Consider the following 18,832-nt stretch of genomic DNA (forward strand, 5'->3'; position numbering starts at 1 on the left):
AGACTATACACCTAGTTAATTCATCGACCATTTCGGTTACCTGTGATTTAAAAAACTAGTCAACTGATTATTTGAAAATCGCCTCCGGGCCACTCTGTGACGGAAGAGCCCCAGAAGACGCTCATTCCAGGCAGTCGGCACCCTTAAGTGACACCCGCCTTAAAACACACCCCAGCGGTGATGTCACAGGGGTCCTGGTGTACACCTGGGCCACGTACAGCCCCGACAAAAACGAGCAAACCGTCCCTTTAAACTGAAACGGGGCCGCCGTAGCAAAACAGCTGCTACACCGTTTTGAGATTGAACGTGCCGCTGTACATCGCTGCCTCAAAGGTAAACGTTAAATGTGCCCGGTGGAGTTGTCTTGTTAACTCACAAAAGTTATGTTTGCATTCAGTGCAGGGCTGCCCCATGTGAGGAAAAAATGTTCGACTACTTTTTACTTGTATTCCACTACATCTCAGATGAAAATATTGTAGGCCTACTTTTTTTTTTTACTGCATTACATTTATCTGACAGCTTTAGTTACTTTACAAATTCTGATTATCAAAACAAAATTTAATCAGCTAGTAAGTAATGATGTATGTTTGTAGATTAAAACCACCCAGCAGAAATGTGTACCTTATGGATCAACTTTGACCCTTTGGGGGTACATCCCCAGCAGCTGTACCTCAGAAGACATAAATGGACCTCAACCGCACCTTTATGTCTGCCAGTGTACTGACTGAGCTACAATAACGGAGGGAACACTTTAGAATCAGCAGTCGGAACATTTAGTCGACCGACAGAAAAATGAATGTGGAACTAGTTTGATGGTTGAGTAAAAAAAAAAAGTTAAATGTAAAAAACCCTTTAATAGTGTAGGCCTATCGGTAATAATGTTGAGGTTTGGACGCTCGGTTGGACAAAACACATGTTGTGAAGGTGTCACAATATAAATAAAAATAAATATAATTTATAATACGATTTAATTGCAATACAGGAGTATGACGTGTCATACATACGACTTCTGGGTAACTGTACACTAAATTTACGTGGGTTCCTTTAGCAGCTGGTAAAGGTGGAGCTCAGAATTATACTTAAGTATAGTAGGCCTATTTAATTTAATGTAGGCTACTTACATAACGGGTGATATGGACAGATGTTATGTATTTTACCAAAAACATCGTCTTTATTTCATTAATTTATTTTTATTTTGGGAATTTTATCTCCTGTGTGGGTTTTCGAGTGCGCGCGCGTATGTGTGTGTTTTTTTGGTACATGTTCTGCGTGATGACGTAGGTACAGTCGTGCGTGCTCCGGTCAGAGCCTTTTCCAACATGGCCGCAGGTATGTTGTTAGTGATTCGCGCTCTGTTGATTAAAGTTTATTAATTGTAATTCAAATGAGGGCAAACTACTGTGTACCGTTCTATGTAACATCCGACATGTCCCGTGCGAGTTATACGGTGGTTTGAGTTCGCTATCCGAATGTTTGAGTGAGTTCTGTCGTAAATGGAAGGCTAATGCTAGCATGCTAGCGACGTAAACCTGTCCGTTCACAGAAGGCGTGTGTTTTGCTCTTTTGTCAGGGGAGCCAGGCATAGCAGACGAGCAGCACACAGCTCATGCCCTTCGGTGTTCCTGTTGACGCTACAGGTAAGGAGATGTTTCTCTAAGAAATACTTTAAATGATGAGTAGCTCCGCTTACAGTTGAGCTTGTCTAGCTAGTCATGCTGGGTGCTTTGCCCTCAGTGTCTGCCTTGGACTCGATAGAGGTTTGGGTAGCTGGCAGAGGACGCGTTGAACAATTCAACTCCTTTTTTAGAACGTTAATTCATATTTTCACAGCAAAAAAACACCAGGGGCCTCATTTATCAACAGTGCGTAGAAAATGTTCTAAATTCTGTCCACGGGAGTGACGTTTAGTATGCGCTTAAGTACAAAAAGATCTGTATGCCAATCGTACGCACATCAGTAAGTAATCATTCTTGATGAATCCCACCTGTTCTTAATGACCATGCTCCTTCACTTTCACGATTAGGCCACTTGCATCCAGAAACTCCTCCAATTAACCATATATGGTAACAACGTGCCATTTATCAACCACGTGAGTGTGTGTTTGTTTCGGTCACCGCAATAACGGGAAAGAGAGCAAAGTAGAGGAACTTCTGGAACACCACAGAAATGGAGGTACTGATAGATGAGGTTGAATCCAACCATCAAATATTGTTTGGTTCACTCAGTGCAGGACGTATTGCAAACAAAAGAAAAAAAAATGCTGCGTGGGAGAAGGTCACAAATATCACAACCCAAATCCAGCAGTACATTTTTGGGGAAGCGGAACCTAGAAGCCTCTGTGCCATCGCCCGGCAGATCAGCGTGATCTTTGAGCGCATCATTCGCCAAGTCTTTGCCTAACGCAAGCTAAGCCATTGCACTAAATTTCAAACATTTGTCACAGCTGTCTTTCATAGGGTTTGACACCAATTAGGCAACTTGTCTGTTTGAAACTAGACAAACGACTAATTGAGTGCTCTCTAATAAAAGGAAACGCAGGACGTATGTGAATGTTGATTGCGATACTGTGACACTCTTAAAGTGCTCATATTATGCTCATTTTCAGGTTCATAATTGTATTGCACTAAGTACTGCTAGCTAGTCAGTTGCAGAGCATGAGGGCGTGCCACGCTATCAGATAGGCGAGCATTATAACGTGCGTTACAAAGTGACGCACGTTATTTAAAAAAGGCTAGACTACAATAGAACTGACTAGAGCGGTTTGTGAACAGTGTTTTCTGTTGGAGATGGTAAGTCCCTTTGGGGTGGACTTTGGGCTTTTTCACCTTGTAAACCTATAACGTGCACACCTTTAAATGCTTTTTGTCTGTAGTAGATTCTGTTCCTAAGCATGACCACAGCTGTGCTTATATTTACACACATTCCTAAGCGTTAGTACAAGTTGGTAAATTCGCAACTTTTAAGACGATGGGGTCATTAAACAGAAACAAATTGCGCCTAACTTCACCGCGCTCTGTTGAATTAAATAATTCATAATTTATCATTAGCGCAAGAATTGCCAGAAACAAAACCCACCAATGACTCGCGTACTACAGGATCTCTGAGGTCTCCTGCACACTGATGCACCCGGCATAAGTTTCCAGATTTAGTTTCTTCCAGATTTAGTTTCATTCATCTGCGGCCGTTAAGTCGGCGTCTGTTTCCACCTGGATGAAGTGGAAGCAGCTCCTTGAACTTTCACCTCCTTGTGATTATAACTACTTTGCTCAGGTCCGGCCTCTTACCTGGCATTACCTGGTATTGAAACCGAAATGAACAAAAACCCCAAACAACTTCAAATGAATAGAAACATTTGGATTAACACTGCACAGAACAAAATACTCTGTAGCCTATGTTGCCGTCAATACCGCCGACGTCGTCTTTGCTGTAATCAAATCAGTTTATGTTTAACACAAAGTATACTACTGCTTGAGTGCAGTAGATCAATGGGAGACATACATGTGTACAGACAAGGCTAGCAGCAATCGGGACACGTTTCTGGTGGGTAAAGACATGGAAAAATCCACGCAGCTGACGCGACAGAAACCCCACGCAGGCGGTGTGTAGCTGAAAGCAGGCAGACACGCAGCTATTCTGCTCGCGTTTACACTTGCGTGCGCGGCGGGGTTTAAAACATCGCTGCCAAAGTCTAAGTAGCCTGTTTTTAATCTCCAAAGACAGTCATTGTACTTGCCAAGAGTTAATAAACGCTCTTAGCCGATTAGTTGACTAATCGGTCGTTTTGGTCTTAGTCGACTAAGATTTCTTTAGTCGATTAGTCATTTTTTATGCTTATTCATGCTTAATTACTTATTTCCAAGAAACTTCTGAGCACATTTATGGTAAACACAAGATTTAAAGTGGTGCTTTTGCAGGATTAATTGTGGAGAAACTCAGTTTTACAGATGGTTAATTAACTACATTTATATTGTGCTTTTCTAGTCTTAACCACCTCTCAAAGCGCACAGCTCTGTCAATTAAATCAACTAATCGTTTAGTCGACAAAATCGTATAGTTGACTAAGAGTTTCTTTAGTTGAGGACAGCCCTACAGACTTGCTCGCCGTTGCATTAATAATCATAAACTTACTCTGAGGAGGAGTGGCAATCGGGAGAGTCTGGACGTTTCCCGGTGGGCCGGTAAGTGTTTCGAGGCCGCGCGGGCCGGTCTGATAATAGTTATACATTGCGAGTTCTTAGCAACACCATCCGGCTGCCTGGTGTGCCCACTGAATGGTCGATTAAGTCGACTAATCGTGGCAGCACTAGTTATTTCTTCACTTTTTTTGTAAGTTGCGTCTGTTTTTTCCCTCAAATACAGGCTGGAGAGAGCTCGAGGAGGACGACGCTCAGACGGACGTTTGATTTGACGTTCATAGAGAGTTTGGCAGATTTGGGGAGGAAAGTTCCAGAAGTCACTTGTAACATGGACTCGATCTACAGTGACACGTACTCGCACTGTTGGAACCATAAAGGTAAGCTGATAATCGCTATTAGATAATTTATTGAATAGAAAAGAATGGTCTTTGTTGTCACTGTACATGTACAACAAAATTTGGATGCAGTCCTTTTGTTGCAAAACATCTGCAAAAGTGCAATGCATGTGAATGAATAATTATAAAAGCGCCTCTAAAAGTCAATCGCACACACAAATTTATAAAAGTACTTAAGTAGCCTTAAGTGCAGTTATGGCTTTCAGATTCCTGAGTCTGTCTCTTTGTTTTGATTGAACTAAAAATGTCTGCCCGGGGACAGTAGTTCAAACAGTGTCCCGACTGAGATGGATACGCTGGGCTTTTTTGAGGCAGCGGGAACTGTAAAGATCATCCAGGGCTGGGGAGAGGGCAGCGAATGATGGTCAGTGACGGCCCTTTATGGTGCTGTGCAGCTGACAAACCACCCACAGGCCATTAATAATAATAATAATAATAATAATGACTTCATTCAGGACACAATGGAAGGGACATAGTACAGTCAAAAATATGATAACAATACAAAATAAAGTGTTAAATATAATGTACCAGTATTCATGTTTCCATCTAATTGTCAAGCAAACTTTTAAAATGTCGCAAAAAAATTAAAGAAAATTAGAAGCGTTTCCATCAACTGGTTTCGAGCAAATAAACTAGACTTACGCAAAGCGTAGTTTCATCACAAGTCGACGTTACGCGTGGTTGGAGATTGCAAACCGGCTTAGTAAATCAAAGAGTTTAGAAGCTAAGTTCTTGGCTAAATGGGGAGAGGTAGCATTGGACAAGTTGGCCACCTGTGCAGAATACAGGGTTGTGGCAGAGACGTTTAGTGTCAGCGAGACAACCGTTGACCGCTGTGTATACGCGGTGTGCAGGGCCATTTTCGCTCCGTCACAACTTATTCGGCAGAGCTGTCTCCATCTCCCATTTTGCGCATTAACTCTTTTTCGAAAAAGGCAAAGACCACCTTAAACGAGCGTAAAAACGGTCTTGCGAATTAGAGGAATTTATTTATTTTTTATTTTTTTATTTCGCCGTTTCCATCAATATTTTCTAATGCAATACTTCAAAATGCGCAGAAAAATACGTTGATGGAAACATGACTAGCATTTCCCACAGGTTAAGAAATTGACTTGTGGTGGTGGTAGGAGTGCATGATATATCGACTCAATATTGTTATTGCGATATGTTGCGCAATATTATATCGAAAGTATGAAATATTTAGTTTATTTTGTGGAGCGCTGCTTCCCATCCGTTGGCTGTGTGGCTTAGTTGTGTTTGATTTCGAGCCCGCTTGAAACGCTGTAATGATCATGTTTCATTGGCCAGTTGCTAACATTGTATATTTAGGCAGCTGAATAGTGTTGATGTCAGCCATGGCACACCCTACACTTGTTCTATGTATATGTACAGTACACACCAGCAAACCACAAATACACAAAGGAAGCTTCTACATAAAAAGATATAGGCTTACATCAGCAAAATGATCAGAAACTGTTGTACATAATGTGTAAGAAAAAAGAAAATATGCCGCAACTGTATGAACCTCAAGGGTCATCCAATCTCTCCTCTCTGTCTGGCCACAACATTTTATCGACATCACACCTGATATCCGCCCTTGCAGTGCAATGAGGAAAATATTTTGGCATGTCGCAGCCCCGCCTACAACAATTGCTAACATTGCTTTAAATTGTGAGGAAATGGTATCGTTTCCCATATAGCTAGTCTATTCAACAAAAATGCATACCTATTATGTAGGCCTATCTAATAAACTGTATATGTGACAGGTTATTGTGATTGTTGGTTGCCCTATTTTGCATGTAGGGATTTACACAATGAACATGTGTTATATTAATATAAAATGTGTATAATTGCATTTGAGAATAATATGATTCAATAGCAAATGAATGCAAACTATTTTTGATCTGCAAGGCTTACTCAATGCATTTTGTGCCAAAGCAATGAGATATGACTATAGTCATATGAACAACTGAGTTAATGTTCATATAAATAATCATATAGTTGGATGCAGTTTAATAGTCATTCGGCGATTATGCCAAAGCGATTGAGGAAAACTGTAATGTACGCAGGAACGGGAACTGAAGGCTCAGTTAGAAACTATTAGCTCTGTTAGCGGTTAGCTCAATTATAAAGCTATGGAGTGGAGGCTACTGGTTACCAGGGGTAACAACCACCCTCTGATAAATACTGTTGACTTGACTAGCACCAGCAAACATTGCAACTGGAAGGACTGGATGAAAAGTGTTAAACTGTCTCCACTGATAAATAACACACTGTCTAACTTGGAAATGAGGTCCTATGTCCAAAATTCTGAACCACACACTTAAATAAACACACATTAGCAGAGCTTATGCAGGGTGCTCATGTTTTTTTCATGAGTCAGAGCCAGGCAACAGCTGTGAGGAAGAGCGCGTGTCCTCCACCCCCGTGTTGGACCTCCACCTCGACCCTTTCTCCTGACAGCAGTGGGGCTGGAAAAACAAGCCGAAATATGTCGGTCAATGGCAGAAATAAATCACTCACTATTGTCATTAACGACCCTTTAAAAGAGAAACGAAAACCTGAAGAATAAATAAAAATGTCATGTTTCCTGTATTGAGTATCATTTCCAAACCTAACACTATACCTTTTTAAAAGCGAGGTATAATATCCGGTCTCCTTGATATTGTTTTCCTGCGAGATGTTGTGCAGAACCCCACTGGCTAAAACAATGTTGCAGACTTTTTCTGTCGTTTATAGTAGGGTCCCCCCCGCAGATGCAAGACAGAGCCATCTGCCCTTAATCAATCCGATGGAGCGCTTCACCGTGGTACCGTGTACTGGCGCATAGAGGTCTTATAAAAGAGCCAGATCTGCCTTTGCCGATAGGTGATAAACTGATGACTTCTCCCGTCAGAATCTCATACCGGCCCGTGCCTAGTCATCACTTGGGGCCATCTTCCTGATGTAGCTACTCCTGGGGCCTCATTTATCAACCGTGCATACGCACAGATTTATGCGCATGTAATGCGTAAGAATATTGCCACGCAAAGTGTGGAATCTAATATCTTGTACTTTAACTTAAGAATGTGTGTAAATATAAGCTAGCTCTGGCTGTGCTTATATTTATATTTCATGGAAGGATAGCGATACTGCAAATAAAAAGCATTTAAGAGTTTCACAGTATGCACTATGCAATCAACATCCACATATAGTGGGGAGAACAAGTATTTGATACACTGCCGATTTTGCAGGTTTTCCCACTTACGAAGCATGTAGAAGTCTAATTTTTATCATAGGTACTCTTCAACTGTGAGTGATGGAATCTAAAACAAAAACCCAGAAATTCACATTGTATGATTTTTAAGTAATTCATTTGCATTTTATTGCATGACATATGTATTTGCTACATCAGAAAAGCAAAACTTAATATTTGGTATAGAAACCTTTGTTTGCAATGACAGAGATCATACGTTTCCTGTAGTTCTTGACCAGGTTTGCACACACTGCAGCAGGGATTTTGGCCCACTCCTCCATACAAACCTTCTCCAGCTCCTTCAGGTTTCGGGGCTGTCGCTGGGCAAAGGTCTGGAGACTGGCTAGGCCACTCCAGGACCTTGAGCTGCTTCTTACGGAGCCACTCCTTAGTTGCCCTGGCTGTGTGCTTCGGGTCGTTGTCATGCTGGAAGACCCAGCCACGACCCATCTTCACTGTTCTTACTGAAGGAAGGAGGTTGTTGGCCAAGATCTTGCGATACATGGCCCCATCCATCCTCCCCTCAATACGGTGCAGTCGTCCTGTCCCCTTTGCAGAAAAGTATCCCCAAAGAATGTTTCCACCTCCATGCTTCACGGTTGGGATGGTGTTCTTGGGGTTGTACTCATCCTTCTTCTTCCTCCAAACATGGCGAGTGGAGTTTAGACCAAAAAGCTCTATTTTTGTCTCATCAGACCAAATGACCTTCTCCTTCTTGACCTTCTTCTGGATTCTAGTATTACTAATGGTTTCCCCGGATCCCCCTAGAGGGGTAATGTCCTTCTCACCTTTTTCAACCTTGACCCGTTTTTATGCCTGCTTTTGATCCGGTGCCAATTTCGATACCTCAGGTTCGATGCCGGTTCCTTAACAATTCTTTTTCGATACCATATGTTTTAAAATCCATTTCAACATCAACAAGTACATTAAACACTTATTTTTCACCTTAATTGTGAATCAAAACACTTATCAAAATTAAAAAATTCTGGTAACACCGCTCACTCAGAGTAACATTAATAAAAGTGGTTGTGCTTTTGGAAAGGAGTGCGCCAGTCAGATACTCAGGATTGGTATCAATCCGAACTTTAAAAATTAACAAAAAAAGAGAAACCTTTTTGCCACAACATGAACATATTATAGATAATAAATTAAAAAAATGACATTGTGTACAGGCTCATATTGAACTAACTAAAATGCAAAGGACTGTAAACAACAAAGACGTTTCAGTGCACACTGCATACCGACAAACCTAAAAACAAAAAACTTGGTGACTGCCCTGTTGTCAACATTGAACTAATGGAGAACTAACTTAAGTGCAAAGGAATGCAATTGAATTGCCTTGTTGCTGAAAGGTGCTGTATTCCAGTAATGTTGTATTTGGTTTAAAAGCATTTATCTGTGATCTTTGACTGTAGAACATGCTGCTATATTCTGTTAATGTCCCCTGCTAACTATTGCAGCTACATGCTAACAGCAGTATAAGATGTCATCTTGGCTGCCAATGTTGATAAATTCTCGCATTACTGCTAAAACATTTTTGACGGTAGAAAGTGCTGCTTCGTTCAATTACAATCTAACCTTAGCCTACTGCTAAATATTAAGTAGCTGCATGCTAACACTTAATAGCTTTAATTAGATTAGACGATATCCTTTTAAAAATGTGTTTTTAAAAGTCTGAGTTACTTAATCACTGATGATAATAATGGGCACAATGTTGAATGAAAACAGTTCTTATTTATTTTCTTTAAAATGTAAGTAAGCAAAAACAATTCAAAGACAAAATACTAATACTATACTAATACTAATTGAACTAGTGTAGGAGCATTGAACTCGGAGTACACATTCAGTTGTTCACCTCTATTGGAAGCAGTCCTGGAGCTGGGATAGGGCAGGTTCTGATAGTCCTTCTACTTGGCTGTATAGTCCTTCTGACCGGGACTTATGCTGGGATCAGGAGTAGGATGTGATCTGACTGGCCCAGGTGAGTGAGACAAGCAGTTATGTGTGCTTTCTTGATGTTAGAGTATACATGGTCTAGTGTGTTCTTCCTTCTAGTAACACAATCTACATGCTGGAAAAAGCTGGGGAGTACAGACTTTAAGGACACCTTGTAAAAGTCCCCTCCAGGTGATCGCGCTGCAGTTTATTCACTATGGTTAGCAGTGAGCCAAACTTGTGCTAACGTTAGCATCGGGGGCTATGTAGACGGCAGTGTGCTGTTTTCGTAGTAAATAAAATGGTCAGTATATTACCGACAGGGCTCCAGGTCAGGTGAGCCGTGCTGGGCAACGATCCTGCAGTTGGTACTCCATTCATTGTGCACAAAAATGCAGTCCTCCGCCTCTGGTCGTGCCGGAGTTATTTTCTCATCCTGCCGGTAGCTAGCTCGGCGTGCTAGCGCCGACAACAACCTGCATCGCCCGGTCTGGCTGTGTCCTCCGGGATGCTATGAGCCGCCTGGAAGGCTCTCGTAAAGGCTGTGTTGTATCGTAGTCCTGTATTGATTAGTTCAGTGTGGCTGTACTTGTATAAATATACACCGACAGGAGAGCTAGCAGCCGCTGCACAATCGCGCGCCGCCATCTTTGTTGACATTAGTGAATGTGTAGCGTTCCATTGCGTGTTTTGAAGTGTTTTTTTCCTCATTAATTTAAATACTCGATAATGTCAATTTGCACATCGTTAACACAACAATGACAATATTATCGTAAACGATATCGCCCACCCCTAGCTGTAATCTTGGCAGCCAGTGTTGGTAATTTCACCCAAATCTCACATTACTGCTGTGTAGTATTTGGTCTAGAATCCTTTATTAGTGATTCTTTTTTTTTTTTTTTTTCCCAGAGGTGACTGAGTTGCGGAACACGCTGGCCAATCAGAGCAGACTGGGCTTTTTTGGGAGGGAGGGCTTAAAAAGACAGGCCCTCCAACAGAGCGTTTCATACAGAAGGTGACTACAGGTGCAGCAGCCATGGGCATGCAAACATGTTCTAGTAGAATCACAGAGTACAAGTATTTTTTTTTTTTTTGGGGTTAAGGGCCTTGCTCAAGGGCACCTCAGTGGTGGTAATGAGGGAGGGACAAGTGCTGCTCTTTCTCTTTTCCCACCCAGATTTGATCCTGTCGGTCGGGGGATTGAACCGACGACCTCCCGGTCACTGCCCAAGTATGAACCTGAAAATGGTATATAATAGTTCCCCTTCAATGTTGGCGTGACGGGGTAACGTTAGCACCAGCCGGCAAGAACGGTGGCTAAATTACGTTACAAAAAATTTCACAAACAGCAGACTCTTGAGCACACGTTTTTCCGGTGTGTCTCCGGTCTTACATTTATAAACAATTATTAGTGTTAAGAATTGTTTATATTAGTGCTTGGCGTTATGACAAAACATTTTTATCACAGTATTTTTTGAGACTGCCGGTTTCACGGTATATCGCGGTATTTTTTTTCTTTTGCGCCACTGGGCCTTTATGTAGATCTATAATGGTTTATTTTACTAAAACATTTCAATGATATGTTTACTAAATGGTTTGCTTGGCGCCACAACATTATACAATAACGCTATATGAAGGAGAATGCATGAAACTGTTAAAGAATCTAAACTATTTTTTATATATATATATTCAATTCAATTTTATTTATAGTATCAAATCATAACAAAAGTTATCTCGAGACACTTTACAGATAGAGTAGGTCTAGACCACACTCTATAAATTCCAAAACCCCAACAATTACAGTAATTCCCTCAAGAGCAAGCATTAGCAGTGGCTATTGCGACAGTGGCAAGAAAAAACTCCCTTTTAGGAAGAAACCTCGGCAGACCCAGACTCTTGGTAGGCGGTGTCTGACGGGCCGGTTGGGGGCGTGATGAACAGTGGTGATAACAGTCACATTAGAAGTCACATTGACTTTGAAGGTTATCGTGGAAGTTCATGTCATAGCCGGGCACATCGTGTCATACTGAGTAGTGCAGTCTCCTATACCGGATCCTGACTACTCGACTGCGTATGAACATCACAGCAGGGCGTTGCGGGATGTAACGTGGCGCTGCAGAGCACGGGTGGAGGCTGCGGATGCAGCAGGACGCAGCAGGATGCGGCCGGGAAATGCAGACATAAGGACTCCGGGGAGTAAACTCCCCAGAGCTAGATTAGTAACAAGCATTTCTGGGACAGGATGCATACAAAAGTAACAAGTTGAGATGAGAGAGCAGCTCAGTGTGTCTTAGGGAGGAACAGCCTCCCCGGCAGTCTAGAATTGTAATAGCATAACTTAAGAGAGGCAGGTTAAAGAGAGGTGCCTGGTTGGGCTAGAACTCCCCCAACCGGATCGGGCTGTACTGGCCTTACTCCCTCTACTCTCGCTCAATTATTAATTATACAGTATAAAAAACTGATGACTACGAGGAGAAGCAGGTGGGCCGGGTTAGGTGGACGCTTCAACTCCTCGTCCCTAACTATAAGCTTTATCAAAGAGGAGGGTTTTCAGTTTACTCTTAAATGTGGTGACGGTGTCTGCCTCTCGAACCCCGACTGGGAGCTGGTTCCATAATACTGGAGCCTGATAGCTGAAGGCCCTGGCCCCCAGTCTACTTCCAGAGACTCTAGGAACCATAAGTAGCCCCGCATTCTGGGAGCGTAGTGCTCTAGTGGGACAATAAGGTACCATGAGCTCTTCTAAGTATGATGGTGCTTGACCATTTAGAGCTTTGTAAGTCAGGAGGAGGATTTTAAATTCAATCCTATATTTCACTGGAAGCCAATGCAGAGAAGCTAATACAGGAGAAATATGATCTCTTCTCTTAGTTCTCGTCCGAACACGTGCTGCAGCATTCTGGATCAGTTGGAGAGTCTTAATGGACTTATTTGGGCAACCTGATAATAAGGAATTGCAGTAATCTAGTCTAGAAGTAACGAATGCATGGACTAGTTTTTCAGCATCGTTTTGAGACAGGATATTCCTAATTTTGGCAATGTTACGAAGATGGAAAAAGGCTATTCTTGAGGTTTGTTTTAAGTGGGCGTTGAAGGATATATCCTGATCAAAAATAACTCCTAGATGTCTGACAGCAGTGCTGGAGGCCAGGGTAATACCATCCAGAGTAACTATATCTTTCGAAAACGAAGTTCGGCGGTGCGTTGGTCCTATCACAATAACTTCAGTTTTGTCTAAGTTTAACATCAGGAAATTGTGGGTCATCCAGGATTTTATATCCTCAATACACGTTTGAAGTCTTTCTAACTGACCACTTTCATCTGGCTTAATTGACAGATATAATTGGGTATCGTTTGCGTAACAGTGATAGTTAATCGAGTGTTTCCTAATAATATTACCTAGAGGAAGCATATATAAGGAAAATAGAATTGGTCCAAGCACTGAGCCTTGAGGAACACCATGGCTAACTTTAGCGTGCTTGGAGGGTTTATCATTAACATTAACAAACTGGGATCGTTCAGAGAAATAGGACTTAAACCAGCTTAGTGCGATTCCTTTAATGCCAACTAAGTGTTCCAGTCTCTGTAACAGGATAGTATGGTCAATAGTGTCAAATGCAGCACTAAGATCTAGTAGAACAAGAATGGAGACAAGTCCTTTGTCTGCAGCAGTTAGAAGGTCGTTAGTAATTTTCACCAGTGCGGTCTCTGTGCTATGATTCTTTCTAAATCCTGATTGAAAATCATCAAATAGACTGTTGCTATGTAGAAAATTACATAACTGATTAGCAACCACCTTCTCAAGGATCTTGGATAGAAAGGGAAGGTTAGATATAGGTCTATAGTTTGCTAAGACCTCAGGATCTAGGGTGGGTTTTTTCAGAAGAGGTTTTATCACAGCAATTTTAAATGACTGCGGTACATAACCTGTTAGTAAGGACATGTTGATCATATCTAATAATGAAGTGTTTACCACGGGTAACGCTTCTTTGAGTAGCCTCGTTGGGATGGGGTCTAAGAGACAGGTAGACGGCTTAGCTGAGGATATCTTTAACATTAATTGTTGAAGGTCTATAGGATAAAAGCAGTCCAAGTATATGTCGGGAGTCGTTGTTCTTTCTAGCGGTCCTGCATTTTAAGATAAACTGTTAGAAGTTAAGGGCAAAAGATGATGAGTTTTATCTCTAATTGTTAAAATGTTATCATTAAAGAAGCTCATGAAGTCATCACTACTCAGAGCTAGAGGAATAGATGGCTCAGTAGAGCTGTGACTATCTGTCAGCCTGGCTACAGTGCTGAAAAGAAACCTTGGGTTGTTCTTGTTTTCTTCTATTAATGATGAGTAATAGTCTGATCTGGCCTTTCTTAGGGCCTTCCTATAGGTTTTCAGACTGTCTTGCCATTCCAAACGGGATTCCTCCACTTTGGTGGAGCGCCACTTACTTTCGATGTTTCGTGAGATTTGTTTTAATTTGCGAGTTTGGGAGTTATACCAAGGAGCTAATTTCCTTTGCTTTATCGTCTTCTTTTTGAGAGGAGCAACAGAGTCTAAGATCGTCCGTAGGCAAGTCGTAGCACCGTCTACAAATGTATCAATTTGAGAGGGACTGAGGTTAACATAGAGGTCCTCCGTTATGTTAAGGCACGACATAGACTGGAATGCTGTAGGAATATTTTCCTTAAATTTAGCTATAGCACTGTCAGATAGGCATCTAGTGTAGAAGCTGCTATCTGGTTTAGTATGGTCAGGTAGCAAGAATTCCAAAGTAATTAAAAAATGATCTGATAATACCAGATTCTGCGGAAATATTATTAAATCCTCAATTTCAATACCATATGCCAGCACAAGGTCGAGGGTGTGGTTAAAACAGTGCGTCGCCTTGTGCACACTCTGACTGAAACCGATTGAATCCAGTAATGAGTTGAAAGCAGTAGTAAGGCTATTGCTGTCAACGTCCACATGGATATTAAAATCACCAACAATAAGTACTTTGTCTGATTTAAGGACTACACATGATAAAAACTCTGAGAATTCAGATAAAAATTCAGAGTACGGACCTGGAGCTCGGTAGACAACAACAAATATAATTGGCTGTACTGATTTCCGTGTTGGATGTTGAAGATTAAGAACAAGGCTTTCAAAAGAGTTATAATTTAGTTTGGGTTTAGGGTTAATTAACAGGCTTGAATCAAATATGGCTGCAACTCCCCCTCCTCGGCCTGAGCCTCTAGGAATTTGAGTATTAATATGACTGGGAGGGGTGGCTTCATTTAGACTAACATATTCTTCATGGCCCAGCCAGGTTTCAGTAAGACAGAATAGATCAATTTGATTATCAGATATCAATTCATTTACGAGTACTGCTTTAGAAGACATAGATCTGATATTTAGTAATCCACATCTAATTTTCCTATCCTTTTCTATCATTGCAGTGGTAGTTTTAATTCCAATTAGGTTGTTAAGTATTGCCCCTCTATTCACCACTTTGTGTGGTCTGTTGTTGATAATTACTGGAATAGTACTAGTACTACATGTTACTGGAATAATACTAGTACTACATGTTATCCTACAGAAAACATTTTCAGATTCATCCACTTGTATAGTGCTATCAGGATCAATACCTGGGGGACATGAATCTGTGATATTTTCAACATAATGTCAATACTTGCCTTCTGTCAGTGTGGTCGTTATGTTGTCAGATAGCAGCCTGGCTCCGTGTCGGTTTGCGTGGAGACCATCACGCTTCAGCAGGTTGGGCATCTCCCAGAACAAGTTGAAGTTGTCGACATAGGGAAGGCCCAGGGAAGTGCAGAGTGGTTCCAGCCAGGTGTGGAGCCAGAACAGTCTGGACCATCTCTCCGCACCCTTCCTGTAGGTAGGTAGAGGGCCAGAGATGACAATCCGCTTACCTGTGCCCATCAGGATGGTGATGAGAGTGGTGAAGTCTTCCTGGAGTGCTATCGACCGTCTCTCTCTGATGTTGTTTATATATACACATGTCTGTGTGTGTGTGTGTATGTATGTATGTATGTATGTATGTATGTATGTATATATATATATATATATATATATATATATATATATATATATATATATATATATATATATATATATATATATATATATATATATATATATATATATATATATATATATATATACGCGTGTGTGTGTATATATATATATATATATATATATATATATATATATATATATATATATATATATATACACACGTGTGTGTGTGTGTATGTATGTATGTATGTATATATATATATATATATATATATATATATATATATATATATATACATACATACACACACACACACACACACACACACACATATATATATATATATATATATATATATATATATATATATATATATATATATATATATATATATATATATAAAAAAAGTTTAGATTCTTTTACCTATACATAGTTATGCCTGTCCCCTAGCCATCTAACAGCTGGAAGACATTGCACACATAAGTATCGCGTAGCATAGATACGTTACTGATCGTGCGCCTGGCCGTTCATACCGTACACTTAGTTCTTCGCGCCACGCGCGGCTCTCTTTCTATCTCAAGAGAGAGGGTGTGAATGGACAGATTGGATAACATGGGCGCCAAAATAAAAGTAGCTGTGCCACCTTGCACCCGGTGTGTCTTGACTGTAATGCTTGACCCCCTAATTAAAATTGTCATGAAAACTAGATTGTGTGAAGAGCATGTACCCTAGAGCCTTTTGTGCAGAATCATTGCGGCTAAAATGTCAAGATCCAAGAAAGACGGGCCAAGCTTTTACAGCTGGTTGGAGAGCAGAGTGGCAACATGAGTTTTCAGAATGGAAGTGCACTAGCTCTCGGCTAAAAACTCTGAAGCGAGCTGTGCTCAGAAATGTATGATGGACTTTGGGGTCATGTCATTATGAACCTGCGTCCTTATAAGAGAGTATTAAGCTAAGTAGCGAAGTATTGTTAAGCCTTACATTAATGGCTGTTTGTGTTTCAGCTTTACCTTCAGATGTCCAGAAAGTGATTGTTGGTGAAGAACATCCGCAGGAGTGGAGCTCAAGTCTGGACCAGGAGGACACAAAGCCCCCCCACATTAAAGAGGAACAGGAGGAACTCCGGATCAGTCAGGATGAAGAGCAGCTTCAAGGGCCGGAGAAGGCTGATACCACCAAGTTCCCATTCACTCCCGTCTCTGTGAAGAAAGAAGATGAAGAGAAACCTCAGTTCTCAGCTTTTTTTCAAAGACAAACTGAACAGATGAAAAGAGAAGCTGACGGAGAGGACTGTGGAGGACCAGAACCAGCCATGAAATCAGATCCAGATCCACATTTACAACCAGCTACTGATGACGAGACTGGAGACTCTTCTGAGCCTGAGACTGATGACAGTGCTGATTGGAAGGAGACCAGAGAACCTCAGTCAGGTTTAAACTCTCTGAATAATGATGAAGTCCCGGTCAGTGATTCAAGATATAGTACTAGTGAAAAAGAGTGTGGAGAAAAACTTTGCACCACTGGACTTCTGAAAAGACACATGAGATCTTATACAGGAAAGAGACAATTTAGCTGCTCGGTCTGTAAGAAAGCATTTATAAAGAGTGGACATTTACAGGAACACATGAGAGTCCACACTGGAGAGAAACCATTTAAATGTCCAGTCTGTATGAAAGCTTTTAGGTGGAGTGGACATTTACTGACACACATGAGAACCCACACAGGAGAGAAACCATTTAACTGCACAGTCTGTAAAAAAGCTTTTACAGTGAATGGAAATTTACAGAATCACATGAGAATCCACACAGGAGAGAAACCATTTAGATGCTCAATCTGTAGGAAAACTTTTACAGTGAGTGGAAATTTACAGAAACACATGAGAATCCACACAGGAGAGAAACCATTTAGCTGCTCAGTCTGTAAGAAAGCTTTTAATGAGAGTGCACATTTACAGAGACACATGAAAACCCACACAGGAGAGAAACCATTTGGCTGCTCGATCTGCAAGAAAACTTTCATAGAGATTGAACATTTAAGGAAACACATGACAATCCATGTATTTTAAGACGTGTTGCATGGAGATCCAGTCTGGAAGGAGAGGAAATGAATGAATTCTCTAAAAGTATTATGAGATGTAACCCTCCTTTAAAAAATCTAAAATCAAATAATTAGAATTATTTCTTTGTTATATTGTGCGAGAGGTACATTTGTTACATTTTGCTTTAATCAACCTCTATTGTTCGTTTATTCATTAATTGATTGTTAGTCTAGTCTTCACATCGGCACGCTCTCTTGCAGGTAACTAATCACCTAACCTGGCACCTTAACTTACACAGATTAACTTTAAACATGCAGACATACACACTTTAATAGTAAGCAAACTTCCCATTTTACACCCTTATTATTTGACTTAGACATAGAACATGCATTTGAGGAGACTCAAGTCGCTCTTCAAATGTTCTCTATCTAGGCCAACCCACGTGGCGTCGGTCTCGCTTTGCCAGACCCTCCACCAAAGCATCCTGAAGGAGGGTCTGGCTACTCCACACAGCATTTGGGGATGGGAGAAAAAGGGGCTCTGGTCTAATGGCATTTTTTTAAACCAATCAGAATCGTCATTGGCAGAGCCGCTGCAAAATAGTCGTGTGTGAGAGAGAACTCCGATTGGACGGATAATCTAGTTAGCTGTCTCAATTTACCCTTCACAGATCTGAGGAGCAGTCAAAAATAGTCCTCATAAATCCACCGAATTTAAAATTCCAACCCAACGAAAGCAGAAGGAAAAGGAAACAGAAAATACACGCATTCCTGCAGAATTTCCTTCGGCACCGGAGCAATCCCGGAAGTGGAACGTCAAGACTAATGTGGCCTTAACAAAGACGCGTCCATCTGCGATATAGTCTTCTTTTAATCACATGCCATTTTGTCCTCACACACTCATACACACATCCTTTTTTCTCCTTAATAACTCCGATGTGAACGCTATGGAAAATACATGTCTATTGAACTTTGTACCAAAGGAAAATTTGCCTACATCTCCTGTGACAAGAAAACTGAAATCTTTTTGCTAGTTACTGATTTGGTCATTTTGGTTGTGGTTTTAAATTGAATTAT

General features: G+C 41.0%; 3 protein-coding genes across 5 annotated transcripts in view; 1 reads left to right on the top strand and 2 right to left on the bottom strand.

Moving 5' to 3' along the window:
- Nucleotides 1-18,832, bottom strand: part of LOC114550677 (zinc finger protein 2 homolog) — a 393,410-nt gene that overhangs the window by 212,290 nt on the left and 162,288 nt on the right. The window lies entirely within an intron of this gene.
- LOC114550699 (zinc finger protein 271-like) overlaps nt 1-18,832 on the bottom strand; it is a 160,025-nt gene that overhangs the window by 15,646 nt on the left and 125,547 nt on the right. The window lies entirely within an intron of this gene.
- Nucleotides 254-18,075, top strand: LOC114550721 (zinc finger protein 32-like). 3 transcript variants are annotated; one of them, XM_028571504.1, is made up of 4 exons: nt 254-333; nt 1,571-1,637; nt 4,360-4,513; nt 16,723-18,075. In XM_028571504.1, the coding sequence occupies exons 3-4, from the start codon at nt 4,465-4,467 to the stop codon at nt 17,781-17,783; spliced, it is 1,110 nt and encodes a 369-aa protein (XP_028427305.1). In that variant the 5' UTR covers nt 254-333; nt 1,571-1,637; nt 4,360-4,464; the 3' UTR covers nt 17,784-18,075. The 3 variants fall into 3 exon arrangements, with proteins under 3 accessions (XP_028427305.1, XP_028427304.1, XP_028427303.1); XM_028571503.1 differs by lacking the exon at nt 254-333 and adding an exon at nt 1,243-1,329; XM_028571502.1 differs by lacking the exon at nt 254-333 and adding an exon at nt 1,336-1,477.

Source organism: Perca flavescens, chromosome 24, assembly GCF_004354835.1.
Source record: "Perca flavescens isolate YP-PL-M2 chromosome 24, PFLA_1.0, whole genome shotgun sequence".
NCBI classification, from domain to species: domain Eukaryota; kingdom Metazoa; phylum Chordata; class Actinopteri; order Perciformes; family Percidae; genus Perca; species Perca flavescens.

Bases quoted from the DNA above. Each gene is read 5' to 3' on its own strand.
- LOC114550721 (XM_028571502.1), top strand. The intron at 1,638-4,359 runs GTAAGGAGATGT...CCTCAAATACAG, and splicing joins TGTTCCTGTTGACGCTACAG to GCTGGAGAGAGCTCGAGGAG. The intron at 4,514-16,722 runs GTAAGCTGATAA...TTTGTGTTTCAG, and splicing joins GCACTGTTGGAACCATAAAG to CTTTACCTTCAGATGTCCAG.